Source organism: Typopeltis vanoorti, chromosome 20 (genome assembly GCF_054136105.1).
Source record: "Typopeltis vanoorti isolate ZY-2024b chromosome 20, IOZ_Tvanoo_1.0, whole genome shotgun sequence".
In the NCBI taxonomy this organism is placed as follows: Eukaryota; Metazoa; Arthropoda; class Arachnida; order Uropygi; family Thelyphonidae; genus Typopeltis; species Typopeltis vanoorti.
The window spans coordinates 74,792,968-74,811,411 of record NC_143568.1 but is presented as its reverse complement, the minus strand read 5'-3'; the positions used below and the strand labels follow the sequence as shown (position 1 = coordinate 74,811,411).

The 18,444-nt window shown below is 36.9% G+C and overlaps 1 protein-coding gene across 1 annotated transcript in view; it reads left to right on the top strand.

The window, feature by feature from the left end:
* The first annotated feature begins 16,903 nt into the window (after positions 1–16,903).
* Plap (phospholipase A2 activator protein) overlaps positions 16,904–18,444 on the top strand; it is a 162,593-nt gene continuing 161,052 nt past the window's right edge. Inside the window, exon 1 of the mRNA XM_090410020.1 lies at positions 16,904–17,046. Coding sequence (XP_090266146.1) covers positions 16,904–17,046 — 143 coding nt within the window. The remainder of the gene's footprint in view (positions 17,047–18,444) is intronic.

Sequence of the window (18,444 nt, the reverse complement as noted above, 5' to 3'; positions counted from 1 at the left end):
GGTAATAATTTAATAATTATCAAATGTCTTCCGAGGCATTTGATAATTATGAGAAATTACAGAGACAAATTACTATTTGTCTAGGTAAATTGCAATCTCCCCTGTGGCTGTTTGCACAAAGAAAATGAATATTTCACCCTTATCCATATACATACTCAGCTAACTACCAAATCTGCAGTTGTTCTTCTTTACAGCAAAGAACTAGTATCTACACTTTCACAAGAACAGTCTTCACCACAATAACTGGTCGCAAAAGTAATAAAAACGGATTCTTATTCTATGCAATGCTTTATTTGCCTAGAATTTTCTCTCTCGACAGAAGCGTACTCAACGATATCGGTTTTATGTTTAATTCTGGTTGTCAACTGGAAGAAGTTTTTCTAAGTGTTTCTTCTTCTTATCATTATTATTGCAAGGCACCTCCATGAAGTACTGAGACTCGTCGTAGGAGAACAAAACGATACAAACACAACAGTGATCTTAGCGTAGAGCTCTGCAGCATACCACTAGTCACTTGCCTTCTCCTGGATTCTTCTGCTCCATATATTACTTTTTGGCATATGCACAATCAGATACCAAAAATGTCACCCTTGTGTCCATATCACCAGTTTCATATCCATCCCCATTTGTTGTAGTTTGCATAACAGAGTTCCATGTGGTATTCTGTCAAAACTCCTTTTAAAATCCAGCAATCATCATCTAACCATTCCCTTTATCCAACTCAGCCTGTCACTCTATTATAAAAAATTAGTAAATTACTAAGGCATGACCAACCTTCATAAAGCCATGCTGCCCCTCATAGAGTATTATATTGTTATTCACCCATTCCAGAATTCTTTTTGACCAACTTTTCCAGTACTTTTCAGCCCTCCTGAGATACTGATTAGTGTGTAATTTTCTGCCACAGACTTAGACCCTCCTTTATATAAAGGAATTATTTTTCCCTCCTCCCACTCTCTTCCACTTCCACCTAAACATTCTTATAAAAGGCAAGCCGATATCCCATCCTGTCCCACAGCTGTATTTGCATTCAGATTCTATAGTATCCTAAGCACTTCCAATTTTATCAATTTCTGTTCTCACATCAGTTCCTGTCACCTCTACCATAACAATATCTTCACCTGGATGATATGCCAATGCAAAATTGTCACTCAGTAGTTCAAGAATTTCGTCTGCCTTTGTTACCTCTTTATCATCCTGACTCATTAGCGTTATCATTCCATAGTCATTCATCTTCCTACTTGCGACATAACGAAAATACTCTGTGATATGTCCTTTTGCCTACTCGACCAATTTCTTCTCATAATCTATTTTGCCCTACTTGCCATGCTGGTCACCTTTCTTGGCTGATCCTTGTACTATACATAATTGAGTTAGCTGGGTACATTTCTCATTATATATCCTCCACAACATTTTCTCTTTTGTTTTGTAGTTCGTGATTATTGGTTGATGATCATGTACTCATGCAGATGCTCCTCAACTTGCGTATTGGTACAGGTTGTGCAGACGTATGGCAGAAAACTTACCAATTTCAACCTCTCCCTTTTCTTTCTTGCTTCATCCAATAACTCTTTCTCATTCCTCCCTCTATCATAAATGCCGTTGGTTCCAGTCAAAGCAATCAATTCTTTCAGCTTCCCTTTTTGCATTCTGGATAGCATCAATAATATTATTAATTTTCACCCCAGAGAGAAAAGATTTTGTAGCGCTTTCGTGAAGTACTTCCCTTATCATAGAATAGTTGTAAAAATGATCTCTTTTCCCTCTTTCACTAATTTATTCTTACAGTCTTCTTTTCTTGCTTCATTTTCCTGTTTTCACAGGAAAAGTTTTTTTATAATTGAGTTTTAATATGCCTTAAAAAGAAAAAAAATGTTTTAATGCCATTATATAATGACAGTGAAATCTTCTACATATTTTTATTTTAATGTTTCTTATCTATTTTAGTAATTTTTTATTAATTTATAAATTAAATAAGATTTTATTATTAAGTTGAAGTAAATCAAAAAAAAGAAATCAGCTAACGCCTTTTTATTCCCGTATATATAGGGAGTAGGCAAGGCCGTTTAGCCCTATCTAACTTTTGGAGACTGAGTGGCAGTTCAATCTCCACTGGCAGCCAATCAGAGATAGCTAACCCAAGGCTATCACTAATTAAACGGCACGCAGTGAGGAGAGAGAGCAGTCTCAACAAGTTCCGCCATCTCGTGATCCCTAACACAATATATTTAATGTCTGAAATAATGTGGGTTCTACGGTCGATTTTTTTGAGTTTACGGAACGAAAAACCCGAGTTTCCAGGAGAAAAAACTCGCTTGCCCTTGCCAGAGATCGACTATCTCGGGAACCGGTCGAACAAAGATTAGAAAAAGTTCCTCTAGTCGACGACTAAATTTGAAACAAAGTCTTTCTTAGTGCGGTCAAGCGCCGTGGTGTACAAACGCCACATCCACTGAGCTACACAGGCTCTCTAAGTTGAAGTATTAATATTAAAATTAATACTAATATTAATGCAAATAATATAATAAGCATTAAATATAATATACAGTTAGCAACGATAATGTATTAATCATACTTCCGGAAATCTACTCAGTTTTTTGGATTACAAAATAAAAGGAAGAGTACGTCAAAGAGGTCTTAACTTTTGAACTCCAGCTATTGTTCACTATTTTGCATTTTAAACGATATACGTTAGAGTAATTCGTATTGTTGTTCAAGATCTGTAATGATTGAAATAAAATTAATTTCTAGGGAAAAAAAAACGAAGCATCTAAGTCGATGAGGCAGTAAAGTATATCTGTAAATTGCGATTGTTCTTTTGCCCAAAATTCTAGTTTCCGGAAGGAAAAGCCTGCCACCTTCATTATCAGAACTTCTAACTCTCCTTCAATTGAATAAGCTGACCAATATCATCCACAGATAAACTTAACAAGCTTTCAAATGGAAATTGCTATATTAACCAAACATATTACAACTACAGTAGTGTAAATATATATAACACCTCCATACTTTACTTTAAAATTTGTAAAATATAGCAATACACTTTCATTGCACATGTATGCTTGTATGAAATATTGATACATATAATTGATGCATGTGAATATGTTTGTATCTTTTATATGTATGCATTTATATAATATAAGTAGAATGCATGAATGCAGTTTGATTGCTGATTAAACACAAATCCTTCCTTGCGTGAGAGCATACATGTGACCTACCTGAAGTATGTAAATAAGACAAGATTCTATGAAATCCCTTCTAAGTAATGCCGTTTCTCTAGTGACTTCTCTCGTCCCCTATTTACTCTATTTTCTGTCACTAAATTTTTATTGCTGACGCATGCATTTTCTACATATAATTCCATTGTTATGGTTATAAAAAATTAACATCGGTAACCTTTCCACTTTCTTCTAAATCTTAAGACCAGTGATGATTCATTTCCATTTCATATGAAACTCAAAATCAAAGATTTCTTTCCCTTCGTTCTACCTACGATACTCTTCAGTTTTTCAACTGAAAATTCTGAAATGAAGACCGATTCCCTTCTACAACACAAAGAACCTTGAAAGGAACTTTTAAACTGGAGTGATTTAACCAGTCTCAAATGGAGGTAGTTTGTCTTTCCTAAATCTGTTTGTTCATCCAAAAAAAAAAAAAAAAGCTAAACCGGCCACGCAATTCAGAGATATAATATAATGGTTATTATTTTAATGGCTAATGTAGCCTACTTTCATTTAGGAGTGCCCCTTTTTTTACGATGTTATTGGCTCTTTACTCAAATCTTAGGGCATTACTGATATGTTATAAAACTAATATATGAAGAATAATATATCGGACATACCTTTTTTGCAAGTTATTTGCTGTATCCTTATCCTGGCGATAAATTGTTATTATTATTTTTATTATTTGACACCTCCAGGGAGTCCAAAGACTCATCGAGGGAGAATGTGTCAACAGCATCGAACGATTGGCCCCTTTGCAACTACTAACCGCACTCAAACTTACTTAACTGTGCCATTAGTAGCAAAGGCTCTACCAATCGACCAACCTTTGCCGGTTATGCATTCATCTGCTGTTAAGCCGTTAAAAAGGTTTTTTTGGGGAAAGTGGGGGGAAAGTAATGTGGGGAAATTATTTGAGAAAAAACCCATTTTTTATATATGTATATAATATTATTATTTTTACTAAGGGTGGGTAGAAAGCATTCGGGAGGGGAAGTGAGATAGGGATCTGAAAATAGAAATTATTCTTTGGGGAAGAGGAGAGATTGATGAGAAAATGTCAGGGGTGGGAGTAACGGGATGTGAGCCGTTTCGACAGTGCTTCATCTTCGGAACTCTTGGATGAAGTGGAAGCTATGTCATGTCGGCTAGGTGTTTCTGTCTTTGTTGTACTTGTGTTGTCTCCTATTGGTCGGAGTCGTGACCTAATTTTTATGTTATGGAGCATCCAACTCTCGGAGATTATGTAGGGTTTATTGAGATTTCATGACATTTTATGGCTATTTTCCAATATTCTAAGCATTGTATGTCTAATATTATGGCCTTGTCGATTTGCTGAGGGTGTGTTTCTGTTGAAGGGGTGGACTGCTATTTTAGTTTTTTTTTGTACTTTGTGTTCTGTTTTTCTTTTTGTTGTTGCGTTTTATATGGTTTAAATGTTCTGGAATAGGGATGTTACAGTCTCGGAAGTGTTCCTTGTAGTCTTCCCCTTAAAGACCTGATAGTAGAACCTGTGTAGTCTTTATGGCAAGGAAATTTGTAAACTACGGTGTGGTGTTCTACTATTTCTTTGTGTGTGTGAGATTTTGTAGGATTTAGAAGTGTTGTCAATTTTTGGTTCGTGGTGAACACTAGCTTATAGTCAGTGTGTTTGAAAATGTATTTGTAGGCTTTGTATTTGTTCTCTGACACACCGACTATAAGCTGGTGTTCACCACGAACCAAAAATTGGCAACACTTCTAAAACCTACTTGTACTTGTGTTGTCTCCGACCAATAGGAGACAACACAAGTACAAGTAGGTTTTAGAAGTACACAAGTACACCAAAGACAGAAACACCTAGCCGATATGACATAGCCTCCACTTCATCCAAGAGTTCCGAAGAGGAGGCACTGTCGAAACGGCTCACATCCCGTTACTCCCACCGCCAGGATAAGGAGACAGCAAACAACATCCAAAAAAGGTATGTCCGAGTTTTGTTTCCTATATTATTCTTCATATATTAGTTTTATAACATATCAGTAATGCCAGATTTAAGTAAAGAGCCAATGACATCGTAAAAAAAGGGACACTCCTAAATGAAAGTAGGCTATATTAGCCATAAAAATAATAGTTTATTTTAGAGAAGTAGCTTGGGAATTTTTCGAGAAATAATACCTATAATATAATGGCCTTGCAGCCATAGTTGATACGGCCGTATATCCAAAAGAACTAATCAACCAATCTCATTTTGTCTACTGGTATTATGTGGAAAATTATATTTATATGTATATCCTAAAACACAATGTGTGTAGATTTTCTCTGATAATGTTAATGCTTTTTTTTTTTCTTTCCCGAGACTCGGTAGAGTCGATATTGATGCTTTTTGACCGAAAAAAAGTGGTTTCAAGACGACCAGTCTAAAACGCGAAAACCTTTATAAAAGATTTTTTTTTCGACTGAAGGCGATTTTATTCAGTTTCGCACAGAAATGTTGGGTTTCCTACCGAAAACTCAGAGTTTTCACCCTAAAAAACATCATTTCGACCAGAATACACACTGAAATAAGTTTCTTCTGCACTAATAATGCTAAACAACAAGAATCACATCTTTCTTCTCTATCTTTTCCTTACATGGTATTCGTTAAAATTGTCTGGGACGATCATAAAGAAAGAAAAAGCTGGGAAGGAAGGATAGGTTATTTACTCTTTGTGATAAAATGCTTAGCATTAGTTCTTTACTGTCAAGGTAGTCAGGAGACTCAGTGGGGATGAGGCATTTTTTTCAGATGCCAAAAAGATTTACAAACATTTAATTATTTAAATGCGCTGATTTGCATAAATAAATAAATAAATTGAATTTAAATCATTTTCCATTTTCCCCAAAGTAAATAACATGCACTGATTTATTTCAAACTGAACGAAATCAGTAGATTACATCTTCACCTTTCATCATTGGGACATTCCCTCCATTGTTACAGGATGTCAAACGGATTTCGAATAACTCAAGGACCAATCATAAATAGCCTAGAAAAAATATCTTGAGTCAGTTATAGATTTTATTTATTTCGTATGATGATACAACGGCCGCGAGCTCCTTTTAAGGCACCATCTCAATTCTCCCTTATTTTATCCAGGCTCGGGACCGGCATAGCTAATGAATCATGACTATGGCTGAAGAGACAGTTTCTTAAGTAATGATCCTTTCTTAAGTTCCTGACTGTAATCCGTCTGTGTTCACTTGGCATAGATTGAATCTATATCTTTCTTGATGATAGAAATAGCACACAAAATAAATCAATAAGCAAAGATTGACTTTCCTGCCACTTGAAAAAATATCATGATCTCTTCATCCTCCGAAACCTCCACATGAAAAACAGTGAATAAACTCCTGTTTTTTTTCACCCATTGAAAAAAAACAGGGGTTTATAATATTCACTGTTCCTGTGGCATCTGCTATGTGGGCCAGACGGGGAGATCGGGAGAAATCCGCATGAGCGAACATCAAAAGGACATACAAAATAAGAGAGAACATAAATTGGGATTGGCATTTTACACAACCACTATCGGTCATGATGTTCTCTGGAATAGAACAAACATGTCCTACGTTGATAAAAACTGTTTCACAAGAAAATTCAAAGAGGCAGCAAATATGATTAAAATTCCTACGCAATGCAATAAACACCAAGGTTTGATTTTAAATCAAGATTGGTCATCGTTTATTAAAAAATTATCAATTTCAGATCTCGGACAGAGTAAACGTGAACCACAGAACGCGACAACAAATAGCATTGCCTCCGGCGAACACGCATTAAGGGTTGTAAAAATCTGTTATTCGGTTTTAACGAACTGTTTAGATGTTCACAATACCAACAAATGAACTAATTTTCGTAATTTCTAGTAGTTTGTGCTTTAAACTTTTAGTTCTCTTTACCCTTGAAGATGTTAGTCTGACGGCTAACGAAACTTGTGGGATGTTGTTTTTACTACATGTTTAGTTTTAAAAGCAGTTTCTTTAATAAACGTGGTCACAAAACCGGAATAACTGTAATGAATAAATTCTTTTTCCTCCATGTGTCAAAAGATTTTTCCAACAAAGTATATTATATATCATTATGTTTTGAATTCAGAAATGCAAAATTCCATTTAGATGCTGTTCTAGTATGCTAAATTGATAGCCTCTCCGATTTCTAACCAATAGATCGCCGTTTCGAATCCTACTGCTATTCCATATTATTATTATTATTATTATTATTATTATTATTATTATTATTATTATTATTATTATTATTATATAATAATAATCGAAGGAGGCTCTAAACATCATGTCAAGAACAACTATTCAGCTTCCACACAGTATCTATCATACTTTGCCTTCAACTCATTTACAGTCATGGCACCCACAACAGACTTTGGCAACTTAATCCATTAATTCAACACTCTCCAAGTAAAAAACCTAGTACTAACACCATTGCTAACTAGAGTTTCCTCTTGCCCAGTTTCCATGGATGGCCCCTAGTCCTCCCACCACCAGACCTGTTCTGAAAAATATCCTCTGAATTAATCTTAATCTTATAGAAACCCTTCAGTAATTTGAATGTCTCAATCATATCACCCCTTTTCCGCCTATCAACCAATTTCTGTAACAACCCACAAATCTTCAACCTTTTCTCATAAGGTTCATTCCATAGACCTGCTATAATCTTGGTCACTCGCCTCTGGATCCTCGCTACCTCCTCCCCATCAAGAAGAAACCCTGGCACCCAGATCTGGGCACAGTAGTCAAGATGGGGTCTTATCAAGGCTCGATACAGAGGAACAATAACTGGCTTGTCTCTGCTCGTCAAGGTATTCTTCAGAAACCAAGTGATTTGTTGAGCTGATTTAGCCACTTTTGCAATGTGTCCCCTAAACTTCAACTCCATATCCACCAACACTCCCAAATCCCTGGCCACGTCAATCTCCTGGAGTACAGTTCCACCAATGTGGTATACTGCTGCTAATCTTTTCACCCCAAAATGCATAACCTTACACTTTGCCACATTAAATTGACATCCATTCTTCTTAGCCCAGTCCTCCAAACTATCCAAATCATCCTGTAAAATTTTGACATCATGTGCATTCACTATTGCCCAACCCAACTTTGCATCATCAGTAAACAAATGAATATTCCTCTCAGATCCTTTCCTATATCGTTAATGAACAAATTAAATAGCAGTGGTCCAAGAACAGAACTATGCGGCATACCACTAATCACAGGCCATCTTTTGGACTCTACTCCTGAATAAACTACTCTCTGATATCTCTCCATCAATCACTCTTCTATCCATCTCACCAATTTTATATTCATCCCCATATGCTGCAGTTTACTGATTAGAATTCCATGGGTGTCTTGTCAAAGGCCTTAGCAAGGTCCAGCAGTATCACTGTAAACAGATTACCCTTATCCAATTCAGCTGCCACTGTGTTATAAAACGTGAGTAAGTTACTGTGGCATGATCTACCCTTCACAAAACCATGATGCCCCCCATACAGTATCCCATTTTCATCTATCCATTCCTGTATTTTTTTCTCGACTACTTTCTCCAAAACCTCGACAACGACTCCTGATTTGCTGAACGGTCGGTAATTTGCAACAGCATATCAGGAGTCGTTGTCAAGGTTCCTGGTCCCTGGTCGGGACTAACCCAGACCAGAGATTCAAATTAAACAAAATGGTCAAGGGCACTGGCGATTCTTTTGCCGCTTCACGTATGACCCAGCTTGTATACCATCCAATCACAGATGTATTCACATTAAGGTTTTGTAATATACTATTCACCCCCATTTCATTCACACCAATTCCCGTATAAGCTATTGGTTCCTTCATTCCTGCAATAACACCACCTGGATAATATACTCTTGCAAAATGCTCGCTCGGTAATTCCACTATATCAACTGATTCAGTTACCTCCCTACCATCGGCATTCCTTAAAACATTCTGCCGTATACATTTTTTTTTTTACTTGCAGCATATCGAAACAACTATTTGGGATTCTCTTTAGCTTGCATGGCTAATTTCGTTTCATAATCCGCTTTTGATTTTCTTACCACACTCATTACCCTACTGATCTGTGCTTTATACTGTTCGTGTGCGTGCAGGTTACCTTTCTCCTTAAATTCCTTCCACAGTTGTTTCTTTTTTTGCAGCTCAAGCTTAATGGTGTTATTCATCCATTTAACTCCTACTTGATTTACTATCCACACTCTAGGTATACAGTCAGCCATTACCTCCTCAAACGCTCCTTTACCGTTTCCCATGCACTATCAACCCCCATTCCTTGCAGTTTTACATGCCACGGTACTGAACCAAGCAATCTCCTAAGCTTATAATACTTACCAGCCCATTAATTCCACATGTATCCTTTCTTAATTTAAAATTCCACACATTTAGCCACCTATCACCAATTGTTGGCAACGTGGTCATATTCATTACAGTCAAATTCTCAGATGCAATTACAAGGTCAAGCACTTTCGAACCCCTAGTATATTCCATTGCGTTCTGTCTCAGGTAGTAATCCCTTAATAACTGCATAAAATGCAATTTCTTCCTCCCATGTGTTTTCTCCTTCCAATCAATGTTACCATACTTGAAATCCCCCATAATAATTACCTTCCTTTCACTCATTGAATCTATTTGTCTATGCATACTATCCCCACCATCTATTCCATCACCTGGTCTATAGCAGCACCCAACTGTATATTTTGTTCCACTAGTCTCAGTCTCACACCAAATAGCCTCAAATGTGTTCTCTTCACTATCCTGCAGTTCAACTTCAATTCTCCTTGGCTGCAGTTCATCAGCTATAATCAATAACACTCCTCCCCCATTCTTTTTTCTCTCTCTCTCTCCTGAACACACTATACCCTTCACATTCTATCCCACTTGCTATATCATCTTCTGTCAGCCATGTCTCACTAATGCCAATAACCTGGGGCCATGAAGAGCCAACCAAAGCCAAAAATTCTTCCTTCTTGTTCCTAATGCTCCTGGCATTAGTATACATGAAGTGCAAAAGCCTGTTACCCCTATCTTGATGCCTTATACTAACTGTCCCATTTTCATTTGTTGTCCTTCGTACTAGCTCAGGCATTTTATTATTTGTCACCTCCAGGGAGTTCAAAGACTCATCGAGGGAGGGCATGTACTCTACAGCTCTATCTGCACCACTCACAATCCACCAACTGACCGCAACTACATCATCGCCATCTATCGCCGATCATCATCACTAGTATTCCCACAGACGATCACAAACATCTATGCCCACGGCGGGATTCGAACCCGCATCCTTTTCGCTGGGGAGCGGATATGCTAACCACCCAGCCAGCCTGGCTGGCTGAGTGGTTATTATATATTATCATATATTATACACATTCTTACACTCAACTGCTTCACTGATGTCTGCATATCCACTCCCCCCCTCTGATAGCTCTAGTTTCTCTGATTCTTCACATTCACTTCATTCAGCAACACTTTTTACAGTCTCTGCACACCAAATCCATTCAGATGCAAATCATCCATCTTGTATAAGTCCTTTCTCCCATCAAACTCACTCTAAATATTATTATTATTATTATTATTATTTTAACGGTGTCTCCATGGAGTCAAAAGACTCATCGCGGGAGACCCGACATTGACACACTAACCATTATTTACACAATACCTGTCATACCTCTCCTTAAATTCATTCACAGTTGAAGCATTCACAACCAGTTCTGGCAAAGCATTCCACCCATTCACAACCCTCCAAGTAAAAAATCTAGTCCTAACACCCTTGTTAACCACACTCTTACACAATCTCCAGGGATGACCCCTCGTTCTCGCACATCCTGCATTGGTCTTAAGAATATCATCAGTATCAATCCTGTAAAATCCCTTTAACAATTTAAATACCTCTATCATATCTCCTCTCCTACGTCTATCAGCTAGTTTTTGGAGCCCACAGATCATCAATCTATCCTCATAGGGAACATCCCACAGACCTGCAACAATCTTTGTAACCCTCCTCTGAATCCTTTCTACCACTTCCGCATCACCAAGAAATCCTGGCGACCAGATCTGTGCACAATAGTCCAAATGCGGCCTTATTAATGCCTTATAGAGTGGAATAATAACTTCCCTATCCCTGCTTGTTAGTGTGTTCCTCAACAACCATGTAATTTGATGTGATGTTTTGGCAATCTTAGCAATATGCCCTTTAAACTTAAGTTCTCTGTCCACAATAACTCCCAAGTCTCTTATCTCATCAACTTCCTGCAGTTCAGTTCCGTTAATATAGTAAACAGCATGCGATTTCATCCTCCCGAAGTGCATCACCTTACACTTAGCCACGTTGAACTGACAGCCATTTACCTCAGTCCATAGCGTCAGCCTATTTAAGTCATCCTGTAAAATATCCACATCATTTGAACTGATTATCGCTCTTCCCAATTTTGCATCATCAGCAAACAAGTGGATATTTCCATTCAAGGTATTTCCAATATCATTGATGTACAAATTAAACAATAGAGGACCAAGAACTGAGCCCTGAGGTACACCACTAGTCACTTGCCTTTTCCTGGACTCAGCTCCTCCGTAAACCACTCTTTGATATCTGTCCGCCAGCCATCCTTTAATCCAAATCACCATCTTCGGATCCAAACCCATTTGCTCTAATTTATGTAACAGAGTTCCATGTGGAATCCTGTCAAAAGCCTTTGCAAAGTCAAGCAGTATCACTGAGTAAGGATTTCCTTTATCCAACTCCACTGTTACTTTATTATAGAACGTAAGCAAATTACTTAGGCAAGACCTACCTTTCACAAAACCATGTTGCCCCTTATAAAGTATCATATTGCTGTCCACCCAGTCCTGAATTCTAATTTTAACTAATTTCTCCAAAATCTTAACCACCACTCCAGATATATTGATTGGTCTATAATTTGCAACATCAGTCTTAGAGCCTCCCTTGTGCAATGGAACTATTTTCTCCTCTTTCCACTCTATTGGCACTTTACCAGAACTGAGGCTTTAATTAAACATCCTGGTTAGAGGAGTTGCTAATTCTCTTGCACATTCTCGTAACACATGGGCCGAATTGCCATCTAACCCAATGGCAGTGTTAGCATTAAGGTTCTTTAATATATTAAGCACCTCAATTTCATCTATCTCTATACTCTCATCTGTCAATGGCACATCTGACACTGCACTATCACTACGAAGATGGTACACTTTTGCGAAATGATCACTAAGCAACTCAACTATTTGATTAGCTTCAGTAATTTCCTTACCATCAACACTTTTTAAAGTAATCTTTCCATGGATATTCTTCCTTTTACTAGCCACATAGCGAAAGAACTCTTTAGGGTTTCTTTTGGATTCATCAGCTAGTTTCCTCTCATAATTAGCTTTGGCTTTCCTTACCATACAGGTTACTCTCTTTGCCTGTACCTTATATTGCTCATTGGAACGCTCATCACCTTTTTCTTTATATGTCTTCCACAACCTTTTCTTTATCTGCAACTCTTGTTTAATAGTATTAGTCATCCATTTTACTCCTACTTGATTTCTCCTTCTGACTCTGGGAATACAGTCTGATACAGCTTTCTTCAAATACTCCTTGAGAATCTCCCACGCACCATCAACATCTCTCCCCTTGAATTTCTCATGCCATAATACAGCTGAAAGCTGACTTCTCAGCTTGCCATAATCACCAGCCTTGTAATTCCACATATACCCATTCTTATTAGAATATTCAGTACGTCTTTCAATCTCCCAGGTCAAGACCACATGATCGCTTTCCCCAAGTGGAGACAATGTAACTAAATTACTTATTGATATGTTCTCCGATGTTATGACCAGATCTAACACTCTAGAATCTCTTGTCCCTTCCATCACATGCTGTCTCAGGTAATTATCTCTTAACAAATGTATAAACTCCATTTCCGTTGTTCCTTGTGACCATTCCTTCCCCCAATCTATGTCCCCAAAGTTAAAATCCCCCATAATAATTACTTGACCTTTACTCATCGTGCTAATTTGCCAATACATGCTATGTACATTCTCCCTTATTCCCCTTGGATTATAGCAACAACCAATTACATATTTCGCCTTGTTAATCTCTATCTCACACCAAACAGCCTCTAATGAACTGCCCTCTACATACCTGTCACAGTGAGGTACTTCTATCTTTTTTGGCTTTAATGTTTCATCTATCATTAATAAAACCCCTCCCCCCATTCTGTCATCTCTGTCCTGCCTGAAAATACTGTACCCCTTACATTCAATCCCAATAACTATATCATTTTTGGTTAACCAAGTTTCGCTAATTCCTATAATTTTTGGCCATGTTGTACTCAGTAATGACAAAAATTCTTCACACTTATTCCTAATACTTCGAGCATTGGTATACATAAACTGCAATACACCCTTCCTCCCATAATATCCCTGTGTGCGAATTACCCCACTCTGTCTACTGTTAACATTCTGCGAACAATTAATCCCAGTTTCACAACGATTAATGACCTTAGTACTATTTACAGCTAACTCTATCACCTGCCTCCCTAGCAAATCCCATTTCCCTGTTTATGACCCTTTACTCTGTCCTTTATCAATAAATGTTCTAAATGCCAAGCTCCTAATCCATTTAAGTGCAAACCATCTCTCTTAAAATACTCCTTCCTTTTATCAAACTCATCCCAGACATTCATAAAATGAATATTCAGTTTCATTTCTTTGCAAAACCTTTTACACAATCTGGACACCATTCCATTTACTATAATTGCTCTTCTGTTCATTTCATCACAATCAAATCGTGGTAGCACACTCATGATCTTTCCACTCTCACTCTTTGCATTCATTGCAATCATTAAATTCTTCAAATCCCGTCTTACAGAAAATCTTTCGCTACGAAGATCATTCGTCCCTATAACTGCAATAATCTCACTCACTCTATCTTTCTGCAATTTCACAGCCCTAGTTATATCCTTAATCTTTGACCCTGGGTAACACGCTTTAATTACTCTACCATCCTTCACACCCTTAATTATAGAATTCCCATACAGCACAACATCTTTTTTGCTTCTTCTTAATTTGACATCGTTTACTCCCACTGATGCTTGTTTTTGTTCCTGAACCTCTCTCACATTCTTTAGTATATCACTCAGCAATATGTTGTATCTATTTCTGCACTATTTATTCCATGCACATATTCACTTCTGTCATTCTCATACTTTGTCATTCTTAATCCCCCCATACTTCCTATTCCATAAAAAATATTAGAACATATTGGAATTCTAAAAGATAGATTATACAATTTGGTCAGATCAAAATTATAAAATATATTACAGTCATTTAAAAATGTCCGTTCATTTGTTTCAGGAGAACTTGCACAACACAGTCTACTCCACATGCTTCTATCCGATACATTGGGATATGGCTGTATAAAACATGTATGTTCCCTATGTGACTGATGGTAGCTAACTGCGAAGTCTTGATGATCACTTAAACTTGGGATATTAGTCAAACCAGATGTATCATCATATATTACATTAAAACTTCTGCGATCATACGAGTCACTTAATACAGGCAAAACATTTGATATATTAGATGTGGAATGGACTGCACAGTCTTTCGTTTCTACTTTGACATCAGATTCAAGAGGGGATACTATAGAAACACAAGATGTTAAGTAATCTGGATTGACATCATCAGCAACCACAGAAGAAATAGCTGACTCAGATGACATACCCAAGTTTGTGACTGGCAGGTGAGAATCAACCGTAGCATCAGAAACCGACAACACACTGCCATGCACACATTCACCTGAATTGATGAAAGGACGATCATCACCGCTAAAAACCGTGATTGCTGCATCAGAAACAGACAACACACCGTTATGCACACATTCACCTGAATTGATGAAAGGACTGTTGTCATCACAACCCAAGGTTGTGACTGTTAGGTGAGAATCAACTGTAGCATCAGACACTGAACAAGACAATACACCCATATGCACACTTTCACCTGACAGATGACCCTCAGCAACCAAGTGAACAATGATCGGTTTCCCTGCTTCGTGACGATCATAATCTAAAGCGCTCTGCTGTATGCCTTCCACAGAATCATTGTACTTATTAGCAACTTCCAAAAAATCTTTCATTTTTAGGAACTCTGCAGATTTTAACAATGATGGAAGCATATCCCATGAAATATTAATTTCACCATGGTACATATATTGGATCATCAACCTTAAGTCGTTGAACTTCATGTCATTTAATGTCACAACAGGATGACTACTTGGGTTCTCTAAAAATAAGCTGTATAGAAAAGTGCTGCTTGCAGATAGTACTATTTTGTGAGCCTTAAGGGTCATTCCTTCACACAGTAATGTTACATCCACCAAACTTTCACTAGCAAGTAATTTATTAAAAACAGATAATATATTAGGTGTGTAATTGTGCCCTTTCAAACAAATTATCTGTGATCTTGTTATCATATTGAGTTCTGAACTAAGCTTAAAATAAAATACTCATATTAACCAACATTAAACAATACCTAACAAAATTTACATACGTTGCTTGAAATAATTATCTCAGTATTATACACTTATAATCAATAGATTTCATTTAACATCCAGTATATATGCTCAGAGAATGGCAGTAATAGGCTTAACAACAAGAACGCGATCACTATAACATATCATTCTCAAAATGTTTCATCAAACACGTCATTATATGAATAACCAAAAATATCTAACACAAGGATTTACATACGTAGCTACAAAGAAGATTTAACAGTCACAATAGCGAGATTAGGCTTAGCTGCAACGATGCCTAATCATACAATCTGATACCAAATACAAACCAATTATGCCAAATGCAAAATTACTCGACACAAAATAAACACGCTTGACTTGAAAGAAGCACCTAACTGAGAAATACACAGCCATAAAATATAATTTTTTTTAATTTAAAGATGTGCACATTAGAAACGAGCCTACACTACTGCGCCGCCACCTAAATATATTTCTAAATGTCTTCGGGTAGGAAATTAATTTCATCGCCCAGTTGGAAATCACTGCCCTGTTTATTGTAGCCCTGATTTGGCTTGAAAAAGTTTTATGTTTCGTTTTTAGAGCAAAGTTTGCTGAGTATCTATTCCGAAGCCCACATAATACTAATGTACAATAGGTTTTTGAATTCTCATGTTAGGATTCATTAAAAAAAAAAATGAAGAAAAAAAATATTGACCTGATATGATTTATCTCTTTGTTTTGCTACTTTATCCAAATCATCCTAAAGGAAACACACATCAGCACCATTCCTAATTAATTTCCTTAAAATAATACATACTATCATTAATATATAGGTTGATCACAGCAGTCCATTTACGGAACTCTTTAGAAATTGATTTTTAGTTTTCCTCCTTTCAGAAACAGCAGCTGCTGTGTACATGATACTTCAATATCTAACAGAGTGCTAGCGACTTATTCAATCCATTATGATAAATTAATTGGAGAGAGAGAGAGAGAGAGAGAAGTTCATACATAATAATCGTCGATTGAGAGAAAGATGTCTGGAGAATAAAAATGCTGCCTGTAGTTTAAATGAACTTCATTGACAAATAAATCGCAATTATCAAATTTCTCGCTATTAACTTTCAGAGGGCGTCGTCGACGTTCAGTAATGGCGCTTAACGCGTATAGACTGAGATGTTCGCTTATCGGACATTCAATGGATGTTCGTGCAATTGCACCGGCTTATTTTCCTGAAGGTGCTATTGTGACTGGGTCGAGAGATAAGACAATAAAAGTGTGGATCCCAAATGAGTAAGTTCTAACTAACTCTGATTCATAGTATATTGGGCACCGCTTGGTATAGTAGTTAAATCCTAAAAAAAAAAAAAAAAAAAATGAAAAAAAAAAAAATATATATAAACTGTAAATTAACTTACTATCCATTCAGTATGGTACTGTAGTTAAAAGATGTACAGAGGCATGTTACAGACATGCTTAACTTAATGGTCAGTTGTAGTTGTATATTATAAACCTGTTTATAATATACAACTATACATGCCGGCCTGGTTGGCCGAGTGGTTAGCGTATCCGCTCTCCAACCAACAAAAGGCTGTGGGTTCGAATCCCGCCGTGGGCATGGATGTTGTGATTGTCTGTGAAAGTACTAGTGGTGGTAGTCAGCGTTGGTGTTAGATGATGAAGGTTGGTGAAGTAGTGAGACGAAGAGTTGTGGAGTAGATGCCCTCCCTCGATGAGTCTTTGGACTCACTGGAGGTGTGATGTAATAATAATAAATCGAACATTAATGACATTTATTCATTCAGGTTATTAAATGGAATAAAATTTGCAAACTTAAACGTTTTTGCTTACAATTTGGAGCATTCATAGGGAAAGTCATACTTACCTGTCATCAAAAAGATCTAAATTCGAATCCTCTAGGATGTGTAAAGGAACTGTTGTATTAATTTGGGACACTCCAAAGACTTATTGTGGGAGAATCAGTTGCATAGAAAAGCATAAAAACAGCCCACTGCCTACACGTAATCCTCTGTCTACACAATGTCATCTACTGCTCATGAATGGTATTTTTGGCTGTTAATTATCTTTTCTTTCTGGCCAATTTGCCTGTATGCAGGATAAAAACACCTGAGTTTCTGGGAGAAAATTATTCTAGCTTTGGATGAAATCAGCCAACCTTCATTTGAAAAAGTCCATATAAAGATGCTGTTCATCATGAATGCACTCAGGCAATTCCATTTGAAGGACACGGTGTCTGCAGTGTTCAGCTATGGAGGTACTATTCAATTGAAGATCTTTTCTGTTGAGAATGAGCTAGCTATATCTCATATGCAGTTGTTAAGGTTTTCCTTTTTGGACATTCTGCTTTTTTTCCCTTTTTTTTTTTTTTTTTCCATTCCACAAAACTGGTAAATCAGGTACAAAATGCTTTACAGAATTAGTTGCCTTAGCCTGAATTTTAGCCCGCCTTAAAATCATGTCAGATTCCATATGGATTGAATGCTAAGGTAAATCGATCCATTAGAGCTGTTCTCAAAAGTGTTAGTTTGATTAACTTTTTTTTTTTTTTTGCTAAAATAAACAAGCCTGTGAATCCTGTATAGAGTATGATTAAACTCATACTGTATATAGAAAAGAAAAGTTTATGAAAACTTTTCAACAGAGGATGAAGCAACAATCTCATATTTTCCC